Below are 15,170 nucleotides of genomic sequence, written 5' to 3' on the forward strand. Positions count from 1 at the left end.
TCCCTAGGCAATCTTCCAAACTGAAGCTACAAACCACAGATTCTTCCAACAGAAGTTCCTCCACCTCACTACAGGTGCACTTCCCAGGGAAAAAGTGAATCTGCCAGGTTTCATCAGTGTTAGAGATAAATTTAGGCATGCTTAGATCCAGTGGTGTTTAAATCTGCCAGTTTCAACCCATCATGAGTAAAACAGAGGCCTCAATCTTTCATGTCCCTTCCATTTCTTTTCATATTCCTCTCTGTGCATGCAGCTCTGTGTCCTTCGGGCTCTCCTCTTTTCCAATTCAAGCTACACCCGTATCTGTCAAGTGTTGGGGTGTTTTACAATATTTTATTCAAACATAGCACTTTCCATTTGTTTATATAACTGTAATTCTTATCTGAGCTTTCAAAAGTTTGGGTCTGATTAACTGCACCAACCACTGAACTGAACTGCAGGCAACCTGAAATCCAGCCAGTGTTTCTTCAACAGCTTTAACAAGATTAAACCTATTAGTATCCAGGCTTCCTTTGCTCTCCTAGCTGGCCATATTGGAATCTCACTAATTAAGTGATAAGCCACTTTTCTCGAAATTCCAAGTTAAATTCATCCTCAGACAATTTACGCTCTGATTCTATTGGATGATATTTGCATCAAAAATTACTTCTTCCACCCTCAAATAATTTTGAGTTGTTGTTATTTTGTATGTTCTCCATGTTCGAAAGTTTGTTCCCACAGTATGATTCGTGGGAAGGTTTAGCATAGTTATCTACTCTACCATCTACCCACCTCTGGAAAGCTGGTGTGTCTTCATGTGCAAATCTTCAACCTGAGTGGCATTACCCAAAGCAGACGCTTTCCATGCTGTCTGTGCTTTGTGCTTGTGCTACAGTGCATGGCACTGCCTGTCTTACTGCCAGCTAAGAGCTACCTTGCTTACTGGTGCTAATTCATTCATCCTCAACAGACTTCTCAAAGCCAAGCTGCAGGAACAGCAGGATATTATGCTCTAAAACATCTAATTCAAGCTCAAATTTCCTTCCATGCTAAATGTCCACTTTTTTACATTACAGAGAGGAGAAGGAACTCACAGGCTGGCTGGTTTTCATGTTGCTTTCCCACAGTGACAGAAAAACTCACTTGGTACATTCTCCAGGGAGTTTTGAAGACGGGCTTCTGGTAGATCTGTTTACCTATAGGCAGGAATTGATTCAATGGATGCTTACAGAAGGTTCCTTCTCAGAAATGTGTAAGGACTATGACTTCACTGAGTAACCATCCTATCAACAACAGCCAAGCTTGGCACTCCTTACTGATAACTGCATTAGCACAAATATTCAAAGTATTTTCTCTTTCTCCCTGCTATTGGTTCAGTATGGACTGAGCACATAAGAACAGAAAGAGTACTGCAGTAAAACGTCTCCACCAAGCTGTACAGTCATACTTCAAGTGCTAGGATTTTGCTATACACCAGCAGGTCACAGGAGTAGTCACAAGATGGCAGCAGAGAATTAAAGATTTCTGATACCTTGTATTTGGGCTTACGTGATTTAGTTAAGGTTGATTTACACTATAAACAGTGAAGTTTTTTAGCAGTGCCCAAAACATTTTACTTTTGCCGCTAAATTTATTAAACATTTTATAGAAGCATAGTCAAATACTTAGTTTACATTTTCCTAAAGAATTTCAGGCCTTTCTTTTAAAATCTGATTACCTTTTGCTTTTCTCCATAGTGAGTCCTTCAAAGAGAAATTGTTCTTATAAGCAGACAAGCACACAAAATTTATATCCATGTCAGAGAATTAGTGATAATTCAACTCCTGGCAAGAACTCTTCACTAGCAACTATGTAGATCTAAGTCCACATTGAAAATAAAAAATACAGTGCAGTGAAAGATGCATTTTTAAAACTCAAGGAGTAACTCATAAATAACTGGACACATCAGTAAGACCGAGTAGTGAACAGAGTTCTTAGCTGAAGGTCCCTGAGATCAACAGAGAGACAAGAAAAGTCCTAATTAAAAAGTATATATGCTACCACAGGTGTGTGCAGCCCCTGGTGTACACTTGCCTAATCTAAATGTCTCCCATAATTTGTGCTGTCTGCTTATTTTTCCCCCCAGAGCTTACAAGAGCCAAGCCACAGGTAGAATGATAGACTGCCCAGGGCACATTTTTCTCCTATTTCAAATATTCCCCCAAAGTGGCTTTGACACAACTTGCAGTGGCTCTGCAGATGCAGTGTGTCAGTACCACCAGCTGCACACAGGTGCGTTGTGGAGCCTTTTGGTTCGGCCATGCAGTCATTCTTTGTTAACCTAGCTGTGGCAAGTCTCTAGAATACAAAATATATTTAACTGCTGACTGTTTCCTCAGTTCCCAATGCTTCATATTATTACGAAAAGTGTTAATCACTTAATGTAAACAGAGACTGAGGGCCTGTTACCATTATTGCAGGGATGCAGATTCAATATGCTATGTCACTAATGTTTCCAAAATACCCATATAATCCACACATACTCAGACACAATGGAATTTCTTCATCACACGCATGATCAGTCCCCGCACTTGCTTCACCTTCAAAATGGCATAAGCTCACAACTTACAAATTAGGAACACGAGAGTCACCCAGAAGCAATCTTCCCTTTCTGACTGCTGATGAAAAGAAAGCCACCAGGACTACATGGAAGCAGAAGCCCAGGAGGAGTCAGATGCCCTGGTCCTGCCTCCAGTGTGGTCCAGGTTACAACAGCAGTGTGAGGTAGAGACCAGTGTACACCGACCAGCAAGACATGAATGACCTCTGTCAGCCTGAAATACTTCTCTGCCAATTTTGTCAAAGCTGCAAAAGGGGGCGAAAGTAGAATATAGGAGAAACATGAGATGCGCCAGAACTAGTCCGCTACTTGACCTAGCTCATCCACAGGAGAGCAAACACGGAAAGGCAGCACTCAGTCACTTGGGGGCCCATTTTGGTTTTAAGAGGTGAATTCTTCTTAGCTACTGGTAATTGCTTATTGTGTAGTCCTTGAAAGACCTGTTATACTGGAATTGACAAAATCTGTGCATGTTTTGGATAAACAGATAAGCATGGCCACAGCTGATGAGATTTCTCCTTACCATGAGGCAGTATCCTGTCTCCAGCAGGCTATCTTCAACCCCAATTATTTTGTTATGAGGAAAGAGTAAGAAATCCTGAAGCATACCAGGCTGGAATAAAAAGGGGCCCCATAGGCACATTTTTCTAACTCTCATCAGTTAAAATTTGATTCATGTCCAAAAAAAAGAAAATTAATTCTTACGACAGAACTGAATCTTTGCCAATTCAATTCTGAATATTATAGCTTCATTTGCTATTTGAAGCTGTTGTCCAGCATACCTATATGGTATTAAAAGGACTTTTCTTTATCCCTATTTTGATTCAATTTCAGTTGGGGAGATAGTCTGAATGCTTTCAGCAGGGTGGGGGTTTATATATATGTATATATATATGTATGTATTTATTTCTGACAGGCATGATTACACAATCTCTAGATGATAAAGTGAGCCCTTGCTAGCCTTTTGCTGAGTTTTTATCCAACACTGATATGAATGATCATAAATATTACCATTCTCTTTAATTAGAATAGAAATTAATGGCTTTTGTTAATTTATTGTAATTATATTACTCTAGGAATAGCATGAAAGTAAAATTTTCATGCGGGGCCTATAACTTTTAAATCCAAGCTTAAGTTGATAAAAAAGACTTAAAAACTGCTCTTATTTTCAAGAATAACTAGAAGTCATTGAGCTTTGGATAATTCATGTAATCCTTCACTTGCTTGTTACATCAGCGACCTTCACATCTATCTTGTACCGAGGAAGAAAACCTCCTAGTTGTAAAAAGCACCTTGTCCTTCCCTTTTGCTTCCCGGACAAAGTAACAAAATGCGTCTATCACAGTAACTGCTTTTTTACCTCTCACAGCTGTATTCTTCATTCCCTCATAGTTCACTCATTTTTCATGGTTATCACTTCATTTGTATTTATTATAATCACCTGTTCAGACAGTAAAATTCTTGGAACAAAATTTTGTTGTGCCTTATTTGTAGGAATGATGCAATGAATTTATATGACTACATACACAACTGTAGCCATCATGCAAAGGAAATCCAGATATAAACCAAAGTTATGGTACTTCCCTTCCTGTAGTATTTCCTGTTTGAGGATTTCAGAAATTTCACAGATACAACACTCATTATACACTTCACACACAAACACACATGCCCCACCCTACAGCAGCAGAATGGAACTAGATGACCTTTAAGATGCCTTCCAACCCAAATTGTTCTATGACTCTATGTTCCAGGATCAAGCTTCACAGTTCTGGTAAAAAGGTAGCATATGTAGCAATATCCTCATTTTATATATAGGAAAAAAGTGCTATAGGAATAATGATTCTATATCTGGAATAAAGAAAGAAACATGCTTGTTCCCTATGCCTTAGTCATACACTGTTCTATTTTTCTCATATTTTAAATGGTCATTTGTGAGTCTTCTACTGCAGAGAAATCCCTTACTTAGCCTCTCTGGCTGGGAAGCAGGGATGCTTTTAATTTGTATCCAAATTGATGAGATGGCTTTTTACTAAAATATTCTACTTTTTGTTCCACGCATTTCATTTCTAGTTGGATTCAAATGTCAACAAATTGATCCTTGGCAAACCAAGCTTTCCACTACATAATATCATTTCCTTGTTGAACTAATTACTTCATCGTACCCCTGCTTTTAAAGTAATTGAAGACTTACATATCCATATTCTTCATGCAAATTAAAATGAATAGCTATATTTAGTAAATGGGAAAACTGCGTATTAGAGTAGTTCCCAACCTGGAAATCCATTTCCCACAAAAGACAAAGTCCAGTTGTTAACCCACACATAAATTTAAGCTCCAGCTTTTAAGCCTGGGTATCTAAAATGACACTCTACAACACAGATCTAAAATTTTAAATACAAGTGGCTCCCTTGCAAAACTGCTTGCCACCTCCAAATGCCTCTAACCCAGCAGGACACAGTGCTCTCACTTTCTCAGGTCTGAATTATCTGCTCAATGATCCCTGAAAGCCCATAGAAACTGGGCTTAGCTGCACAGAAAGAGTTGGCCCAGGATCAGTCTATTCCTTAACTTTCTAGAACAGACGGCTTCTAGCATAACAGTGTTTGAGCGGCCATTGCAAACAAATGGGAGGGTGTTCTCTCTCCCAGGGCACCAGTTATTTTCCAGAGTGAAACACACAGCTCCTGGATGTGCCTTCTGGGTACTGTGGTGCTCATCATGTGGCTGATTCAGCCAGGCATTAAATGTGCTCATTCAAGTTGGGCTAGAGGTCTGAAAAGCCCACAATGCTACTGCTCAGGCAAAGTTGTAAAGTTTGGCTGCCGAAGACCTGAGCCAATCATGTTTAAGGGGGCAAAAACAAGATGTGCCCTGGAGGCACTGTAGAAAAAAAAAAAAGGGTGATTTGAGATTATGAGTAATCTTAAGTCACAGCATCAGAAGTCAAGAGCATGCTGTGAGATGGAAACAGTAAATAAGAAGGCACAGTAATTCTGTGAATATCATTAACTTTTTTTCTGCTAATTCTCAGGTATGTCTTTCTTAGTCCATATCAGGGACTCCAATTTAAATGTATGCTTGTGCTCTGCGGATAATCAGAAGGTATACTTTGTATATTACCATAAAGTATGCTGCTCTCAATTAAGATGATAGTTCTGCATTCATCCAAGGGGAAACACTCAGGCATTCAGCTGTTCTTATTTCAATTTATAAGTCTCCTGATTTCATTTCAAACAATCTCACTTAGGGAAATGGGAAAATGATTGTTATGGATTGTGAAATATAGGAGCACTGGGAGGGAACTGAATGTACCAGCTGGGAATATAAAAAGGGGGAATGAGTCATGTAATATCCAGTCATTCGGAAAGGGTCATCCTGACTGGGCAGGGCTACAATTATTAAAATTTATGTATCAAGCATTTATTCTCGGGTTGAATGAATAAATGATCTTCTAGCAGACCATAATGATCATAAATTACCTGTTAGCAATGCTGCAATAAAGGTTCTGTCAGCAATTATATTATAGGGATTTATAATACAGACCCAAAATAGTGCATCCTGGTCACTAAAGTAACTCCAGAGTCAGACTTTGGATCAAGTTATCATAACCAAGCAGCTGACTAATGCCTACAAAAATATCCATATGCATGGGAGTCATCTTTGTGCAAGCTGGTTGGATAATTGCTGGTCTATGCTTGTTTTCATCAACACCTCTATGGAATATTGGGTACTTGGTTAGGTGAACAGGCATCTCTGTGTGCAGGTGCTCTAAACAAACATGAATATCAATGCATATTGGTGCAAGTTTTTTAGGCCAAAACTAGCCATAAGAATGTAAAGAAGCATATATTCATAAGGCTGAGATAGAAGTTAATCTAGCACTCCACAGTAAATCCTGCTAACTCGAATGTTGTCAGTACTTTAAATGTAATAGTGTTTAGATACATAATTTACATTACTTTTTCTTAGTCCTCTGCCTGTGTTTGAAAATGTAATTTCATAAGATTTTCCAAAAAGGGATATATTTCATTTTGTTTCAATTAAATTGCTAGATTTTTTTTAACTGTTGATGGTTTCCCCAATACCTGTGTTCTGGTATTCCAAATGTGAACTTAGCAACTGACAAACAGAATCTCAGCTTTTACTCTTGATGTCTCTCCATGAGTTCTGTCAACTCAAAATGTGACTCTGGGGCATATAAATTGTTGAAAATTACAGAACCTCCCAACAATAGCAATTTGAAAATGGAAAGGAAAGACATATTTAGTCAATGTGCTAGTTGATGCAAATGTAGGGCAGGTAGGGTTACTTTGCAGGAATATATCAAGCATTTTCAGTGTCAAGTGGCTTTCTTTATTAACTGTCAGGGATGAAAGAGCAATCCCAATACATTACAGTGCATCTTGTTATTCATCAAAGTAGAGCAATCCTCCTGCAGTTCCAAATGATAATTGGACTTGTACAGAGCCTGCCAAATTAAAATTGTCTGCTTAAAATATAAAACTTGGGCAAAAAAAAAAAAAGGACAGGAAATGTTGAGTTCCAGTTGATGATGGGTTCTTATCTCATCAAGCTGCTACTGAGGGTCTTTGGCACATAAGAAATCACTCCCTTGATGCTCTAACTATGCTATTGATAGACACAATTTGATATATTGATAGACATAATTTGTGAATATATCAAAACTGTACACCTGCATACTAACTTATAAAAGATCATACAGACTATATTGGTGTTACTGAAATTTATTTAGAGTTGAATTTGATCCAAATTCTGTTCTCACATTTGACAATTGGATTGTAAGAGTTAATAACAAAACCAATAAATAAGGCAAAAATTAATCTAAAGGGATAAGTATTATTAAAAAACATAGCACGGAACCCCTTCCTGAAAGAGAATGGCTGATTTTAGAACTTTTTTAATGTTAAAACAATAAAGTTGACCTTGCTTTCAGCATTTTGTTGTCATATATATGTAAATAAACATTTTTGTGTTTATATATATAAAAACAGTATGTGTGTTCATGAAAAGCAGTTCTGTATAAGGTTTTTCACCCCCAATATATTGTGCATAGTGGATTAAGTGTACCTCTTCTAGCATCGTTTAAATAACAAATAACAATTAAACAATAAAACATTTATCCTTTCCAACTTCAAATATTTCAAAACCAGTCCTAACCTCATGAACACTGCATGAGTCCAGCGAAGGTCATTACTTTATTTTGACTTACAATAACTGAAGATTTGATCTCAAAGCCATTAGTCATACATTTATAAGCAATACGTTTCCTTTTCTGTGTATGCTATAGCTCATAGTTTTCATGTGCAAGTATAATTACGAAATGAACCATGATTTTCACAAACAGAAATCTAAACTTAGTGTCCCAGAACCTCTTAATTGATCCAGTTAGTCCTACAGGAGGCTCAACATTTTTGAAGAACATATGGACCCTGGTGGGATGCATCTATGAGTACTGAGAGAGCTGGCCACTCATGATCATCTTTGAAAGGTCATGGAGATCAGGAGAGGTGGCTGAGGTCTGCAAGAAAGCAAATGTCACCCTGGTCTTCAAAAAGGACAAGAAGGAGGCCCTAAGGAACTACTGGCCAGTCAGCCTCACCTCTATCCCTGGAAAGGCAATGGAGTGTCTCATTCTGGAGGCCATCTCTATTTGCATGGATGACAAGAAGGTGATCAGTAGTACGCAGCATACATTCATTGAAGGGAAATCATGCTTGGGCAAACAGATTGCCTTTCATGGGATAACAACTACCTGGATGGATAAAGGGAGAGCAGTGGATATTGTCTACTCTCGCTCCAGCAAGGCTTTTAACACTGTCTCCCACAACACCCTCATAGGGTCAAGAATTGTGGACCGGATGAGTGGACAGTGAGGTGAATTGAGAACTGGCTGAACAGTAGATCCCAGATAATCAGTGGCACGGGGACTAGCTGGAGGCCTGTCATGAGTGGTGTCCCCCGAGGTTCAGTACTGGTCCTAGGATTGTTTAACTTCATCAGTGACTGGGATGAAGCCCAGATGCCTCCTCAGCAAGTTCACTGACAACACAAAGCTGAGAGGAGTTCTGGGCTGATCCCCTTGAGTGCTGTGCAGCCCTTCAGAAGGACCTGGGTAGGTTGGAGAGATGGCAGAAAGGAACCATCTGAAATTCAACAAAGGCAAGTTCAGGGTCCTTAATCTGGGAAAGAATAAACCTGGGCACCAGCACAGGCTGGGATCTGACCTGCTGGAAAGCAGCTCTGTGGAGAAGGACCCGAGGGTCCTGGTGGACAACAAGCTGCCTGTGAGCCAGTGCCCTTGTGGCCAAGAGGGCCAATGGTATCCTAAGGTGCATTAGGAAGAGCATTGCCAGCAGGAAGGGGATCCTGCCCCTCTGCTCAGCCCTGTTGAGGCCACATCTGGAGTGCTGTGTCCAGTTCTGGGCTCCTCAGGACAAGAGAGACTTGGAGCTCCTGGAGCTGGTCCAGGGGAGGGCTAGAGAGGTGAAAGGACATGAACATTTCTCTTACGGGAAGAGGCAGAGGGACCTGGGCCTTGTCAGCCTTGAGAAGAGAAAACTGAGAGGGAACTTCATCAATGTCTGTCAGTATCTGAAGGGAGGGTGCCAGGAGGATGGAGCCAGGCTCTGCTCAGTGCTGCCAAGCAATGGGAAAAGATGCAATGGGCAGCAACTGATGCACAGAAGGCTCCACCTGAACATGAGGAAGAATGTCCAAACACTGGAACAGGTTGCCCAGAGAGATTGTGGAGTCTCCCTCACTGGAGATACTCAAGAAGTGTCTGGAGGCAATCCTGCACCACGTGCTCTGCTTGAGCAGGGAAGTTGGACCAGATGACCCACTGTGGTCCCTCCCAATCTCATCTATTCTGTAATTCTATGACTTTTACTGCCTTAAGTTAGAAAACAGTTATCCTTATGTTTAAATCTAACACATTTGAATTCTCTTCTCAGTAGAGATGTTTCCCAGAAGAGAGAGAAATAAGATCTAGAGATCTCACAACCTAATTTTAGGCACAAAGCTTGTATGTATGTATACCTATACATAACTACATATCTATACCTATACATGTTCATACATTATCATAATAGAAATCCTCTTGCTGAGCTGAGATTTCAACTTATTAAAATCAATAGGACATTTAGAACAAACCTGATTGCTAATGATTCTTATAACGGAGACTTCCATCTCCACTTGGGTTTGGCATGACTGAAAACACATATTGTAAATTCAGACATAAAATCTCAGACACTCTAAATATGGCATTTCACTTCTGCTCCCTGGACCCAAAAAATATGAAGACTGTTAGATTGAAACTCATACATTAGGAAACCCATTTTTAGAGGTAACTTATTTTCTGACACCTCAATGAAACACCAGCCACTTTCTGTACGATACTGGAAGTTTCATTCTTAGGTACAGGAAACTCATGTTTAGATGCTGAGACCCTATTCTCCAGGTGCTCTCCTCTTCTTAATTCTTGACTTTTGGAGCTCCTTAAAACCATTTTTTCCGTCTGCATTTTCTCCACTGATTTTCTCCCACCTAGTCCTCTCACACCATGTCTGGCTTAGCTTTCCTGAGGAAGCAGCTGAAGATGGAGGCAAAGGCAGCTGAACTTTTATTTTATAACACTTAAAACTATCTTGTCATGTATAGAGCCATCTTTGAATGTTATGCAGATACAGATACATAATGTGAAAAAAAGAGAAAAGATTACAAAACCTTCCTTCCAGCATCTCAGGGTGAAGGTTGTGATAAAAGTAGCTTGGAATTGAAGAGACTTAGGAATCTTGGTACTACTTTACTTTCAAACTTTACTTTACTTTCAATTTCATGGGGAAATGCCCCATCACAGAGTTCAGTGACGCTGCTGTTGAAAAGACGCTTTGTTGCTTTTCTTACATAAAAGCTGTCAGAGGTTCAGATATCTGCACTCCAACAGAGGCAGCAGTTTAAGTATTAGCTGTGGCATTTTGATCAAGATATAAAACCTGAAGAAATCTTGACACTGAGAAATGGAGATCAGGTCACGGGCAGGAAAACACTGTCACACAAAAAGTATTGTCTTGATAAAAAAATTCAAGACTTTTTTTTTTTGACAGCAAAAGAGATATAAAAATATTACACTAGGAAGCTCTTAGAAGTCTTAATAAAAATCAAATAATATTATCAATTTTATTTTTTAGGATAATATGTGCATGCATTTAAAAACCTGTAATACTGTACTTTCTGTACCTCTTCCCTTCAGTTCTGCTTGAACTACGGTCCCAGGAAAAAATGCCATATAAAAGTATCTCCAAAGAACTATTTCTCCAAAACTTTCAAAGATGGCGGGTGTGGAAAATCATGATGCCACTGGAAAGCACCATTGATTTTTAACTGTGCAGTAGCTCCTGTTCTATATAATGAGGTATCCAAAGCAAACAAACAATGGAAATGTACCAGTGAGAAGTCAAACCCGACTTTCAGGTACTGTACTATTGCATAACATGATTTGTACTTTCATTATTCAAGGACATGCTGATGTTGAGTAATGCCCTAAGCTTACCTAGGAGTCAACCTAATCTTTAGTGAGCTTACAACACAGGAAAAAATACATTAAACTCTAGCATTGTGTATTTTCTATTGAGATTAAAAAAAAAAAATTAAGAAAATACGACAATTTCTTATACTGATTATTTTTCATATGTGAAGATTATCCCATGCAAAATTAATGTGCTGCTTAGATGTTGAATATAAAATGGAGGAAAAAGTCTTTACAGGATTTTTCTATTTTTCTCCTGTGGGCGTAAACAGCTATTTTTAACTTCAGCTACCAAACACAACTGACTGAGACAGAATTAGATTATATTTCCAACCAATACTTTTGTACCTTGCAAATATATGACAGCTGCAACTCTGAAAGATTTAGAACTAAGTTTGTTAATATTAGTTGTTGCTAAGAGATGCATTGCCTTTAGTAGAAGAATGAATATGCACCCACATAATAAGTGTATTGATGAACTAAAAGTCACAAACCCAACACAAAATAAATTGTTTATATTACCAAATGGGCCAAAAATATTTTATTGTGGAAATAAATCAGCATTATTGCACTTTGAATTCACCATGAGTTTTGTTAACTTGCCTCCTCACAGAAGGTGTACACGGCAATGACATTTAAAAATGAAAAAATACTGAAAATCACATTGAAGATCATAATTCAAGATAATTCTTGCAGGAGACTCAAGAAATTAAATAATTAAACCATGCATTTTTAGTATCTAGTCTATTTTGTATAATATTGCAAAGTCTAAAGAAGTTTGAGCACCAGTAACAAAAAGCTTACAATGGAAAGAAAGCAGATATTTTCACACAGTTACGAGTATTGCAGTTACTCGTAACTGTTTCACACTGCTATGAGTAGTGCATTGTTATTATCATCATTTTAACACCTGCCTCTTCTTTATCGTTAGTTAATGTATTCTTGTTTCACTTAACTCTGCTTGGGGCAGAACAATGAGTTTCTCTAGACTTCTTTCACATTTCCTAGCCTATGTCCACAATTTACTTCTCACATGAAATGTAATTTTGGTGATAGATCTTTTCCATGTTTCTTTTACTATCTAAAAATAAAATCTTAGTTTACCTCTTTTTAACACACATCACTGATATATCATCTCTCATAAGAGGGATGTCTGAGTTGGTGGGGGTGAATGACATAGATGGCAAGGTCTGAAAAGACAAGAAAGTTCTACCAGCAAAAAGCTCTAACAAAAAAAACCTTATTATGCGTTTTGTGAGTCTTCTTCTTAGAGACTTTTTGTTGAGTTGTGTGGGGGGAAAAAAATCCACTACAGAAAAGGAGGAGTTTTAAATCATGTGAAATGTTCTTCAGAATAAAAGAATCTTCCTCACTAGGAGAGAGAGTAGTTGCAGCAATGAGTACTCAGGGACTAAAGCACAGCTGAGCTGGACACACTATAAAGGCTTTAATACTTAACAGTGCTAGGAAAACTTTTCCAATATCAAATTAGTAAAAATTCCTCTGTGATGATTATGTGTAAGATACCTTTTGGGTAGTTAAACATTAGTCTACTACATGTATGGAAAACTTAAGCCAAAAAATTAAGTAGCTTGTGCAAAGAAAGCCCCAAAGATCAATAGAACTGACATTTCTAATACAATTTAAGTAGCCCTTGCTTCTGTATTCACTATCCTAGTGGTTTTTGCTGTTCTATGAATGAAACTGGGTTTTTCTCCTGGGAGACAGTAATTTTTTTGAAACAATCCTCTTTCTCCTCCCTACCTGCTAATTATCTCTTGGGGGGAAAAGGTGGACCTGCAGCTGTAGGAACATTGACAGGGCTGTGTCTTGTTCTAAGAAAATCGTTTCAGGAAAAAGATTTGTGAACAGTTATGAAACTGTAAAGCAGATTCTGACCTGCTGCAGAGTCACCCGATAGCATGTCTCAAAGCAGATAAGCTATGGAAGGCAAAAAAATTCAGCTTTTTATGCCAAAACAGCAGATGGTTCCAGATAACTCCCAACAGAAGATATCATAATGAACCACTACTTCCTGTATGAACACTGCTAATGTTTCTCACCAGGCGACTTTTCTCTTCTGTCTTGGCTAGTTCAAGGTCTCAAATACCTAAACACTGGTTTTTGCTGCAGTTGAGTTGACCTTCCAGAGGAGCCCACCATGCCAAAATAACACATGTAATATTTGGAATACACATGTATTTGCATGTGAAGAACAACATACTAAAAATCCTGCAAATGATGGTTATAAACTGTATGTAAATACAGAAAAAAAAAATGCAGAGGACTCCATGGGTAGAAACTCAAAGATACCTGCTCAATGTGGTTTTGAAGTGTCAGAAGTAGACTGCTTTCTTAGCTGAACCGTATTGCAGTCATAATATTATCGTGCCTTCAGCTGAATTACTTCAAGCAGAAAACTGAAGATCTTGTAAACTAGGCAAGGTTGTCTTGGGTTAACCCCTGAAGAGAAAAATGTATGTGCTGTCACAATTCGTGCCAGAAACTCACTGGATAGCCTCTCAGTGGGCCCGAATAAGATGTTAGATGATGCTTGATGCTGCAAGAACCTTCTTTTCAGTACGACTGATAACGAGGTTGTGACAATTTGTTGTCCTTAAATATCATGCAATGCTTCTTATGGTTGGATAAAACTTTTATACAGAGTTGAAAGGAGAGAAGAACATCTCTCAAGGCATCATGTAACTTTGTATAGACTGCACCAGCTGAGAGAATTTTTCAGTTCCTTTTTTGAGCTTTTGTTCTGCATCCTATTTTTCCAACTACTTTTTACATCTAAAGAGAAAAGATGAAACTCCAGACTGATAATGTGTAGTGTAGTAGCTATCACTGTTAGCCCCCTGCATGATACTCTTATTACACCATATCACTGTCTGCAAAAAGCACTCCACCGCCTGAATATAGGAGATTTGGATTTGGGTTTGGATACAAAAATTGGATTGAATACAAAATTGGACTGGATACAAAATTTGGATTAAAAATACAAGATTTGGCCTGAAAATTCCTGATTTGGGGCATTTAGCACTACTAATGGCAATGGAAACGGGCACATCCAGTCTATCCAAAGCCTGAAATGCTCTTTGAGACAACTGTACAATTAACTTAAGAGTCATAGACCAAGACTACTATGGCCTTCCAAAGAAAGAATAAAGCATTCTTTGTTTTCCCAGGGCGAGTGGCTAAATATTAAGCTGACTGGCCTGTGAATGTATGATAAGAACACGAGAACTGAATGTGAAGGAGAACTCATACTTGAAATTCAGGCCAGGTATTTTGTCCTCGTGCCCATGCGAATTCCTGCAAACAAGTGCTTCACGGCTACCTTGAGCTGCCTGCTTCTTATAATCATGTTTGTGTACAAATTACAAGCAGTCCGTGGCAGGAACAATTATTTTTCACTAGTATGGTCTTTGGCAAGCCTCATCACTGCCAGTACCACGCTGCCAGAACAAACAGCATTTCCAGCACTTCATGAGCCACGCGATTTCGGGCCCTGTTTTTCGGGATGGTGGGGCTCGCCGAGCTCTGCAGGCTCCTCAAGCCTCGCGGGGCCCGCTGAGCTCCGTGCGAGGCGGGCGGGGCGGGCTCGGCAGCCGCGGCTCCCTCCAGGGCCGCCCCAGCCGGGGCAGCGCCGGGCTGTGACCTCAAGGGCTCGGCCCAGGCCACCTAGTGCTCCGCAGTTCACTGAAACCTTGCTGGCTTTGAAGTTAATAATTGACCAGTCGCTTTCCATTTTTGAACAAGGTCTTTATTTGCGTGGCTCAAGGTTTAGTCACGCTGTTTGCAACTGCTTTGAGCTGCTGTCCCATTGCCCGTGGGTAAGGGGGAGGGGAGTGAAACCGTGACCATCACACGCGTTTTGAGAACAACGTTACGGGGCCCGCTAGGTCTGTCCCCCTACGCAAACCTGGTGCCTTGTGCCTGCAGGGTCCACAGAGCCAGGGGGAGCTTCGGGGCGGAGCAGCAGGACGCGCTGGGAAAGGAGCCCGGCGCCGGAGGAGTTAACGGCGGCAAGATGGCGGC

The 15,170-nt window shown here is 39.5% G+C and overlaps 1 protein-coding gene across 1 annotated transcript in view; it reads left to right on the forward strand.

Moving 5' to 3' along the window:
• Positions 1-13,598: 13,598 nt before the first annotated feature.
• Positions 13,599-15,170, forward strand: part of LOC108445046 — a 6,433-nt gene continuing 4,861 nt past the window's right edge. Inside the window, exon 1 of the mRNA XM_017727582.1 lies at positions 13,599-14,965. Within this exon, the coding sequence (XP_017583071.1) occupies positions 14,354-14,965 (612 nt within the window). The 5' untranslated portion in view covers positions 13,599-14,353. The remainder of the gene's footprint in view (positions 14,966-15,170) is intronic.

This window comes from Corvus brachyrhynchos, unplaced genomic scaffold (assembly GCF_000691975.1).
Source record: "Corvus brachyrhynchos isolate BGI_N302 unplaced genomic scaffold, ASM69197v1 scaffold80, whole genome shotgun sequence".
NCBI classification, from domain to species: Eukaryota; Metazoa; Chordata; class Aves; order Passeriformes; family Corvidae; genus Corvus; species Corvus brachyrhynchos.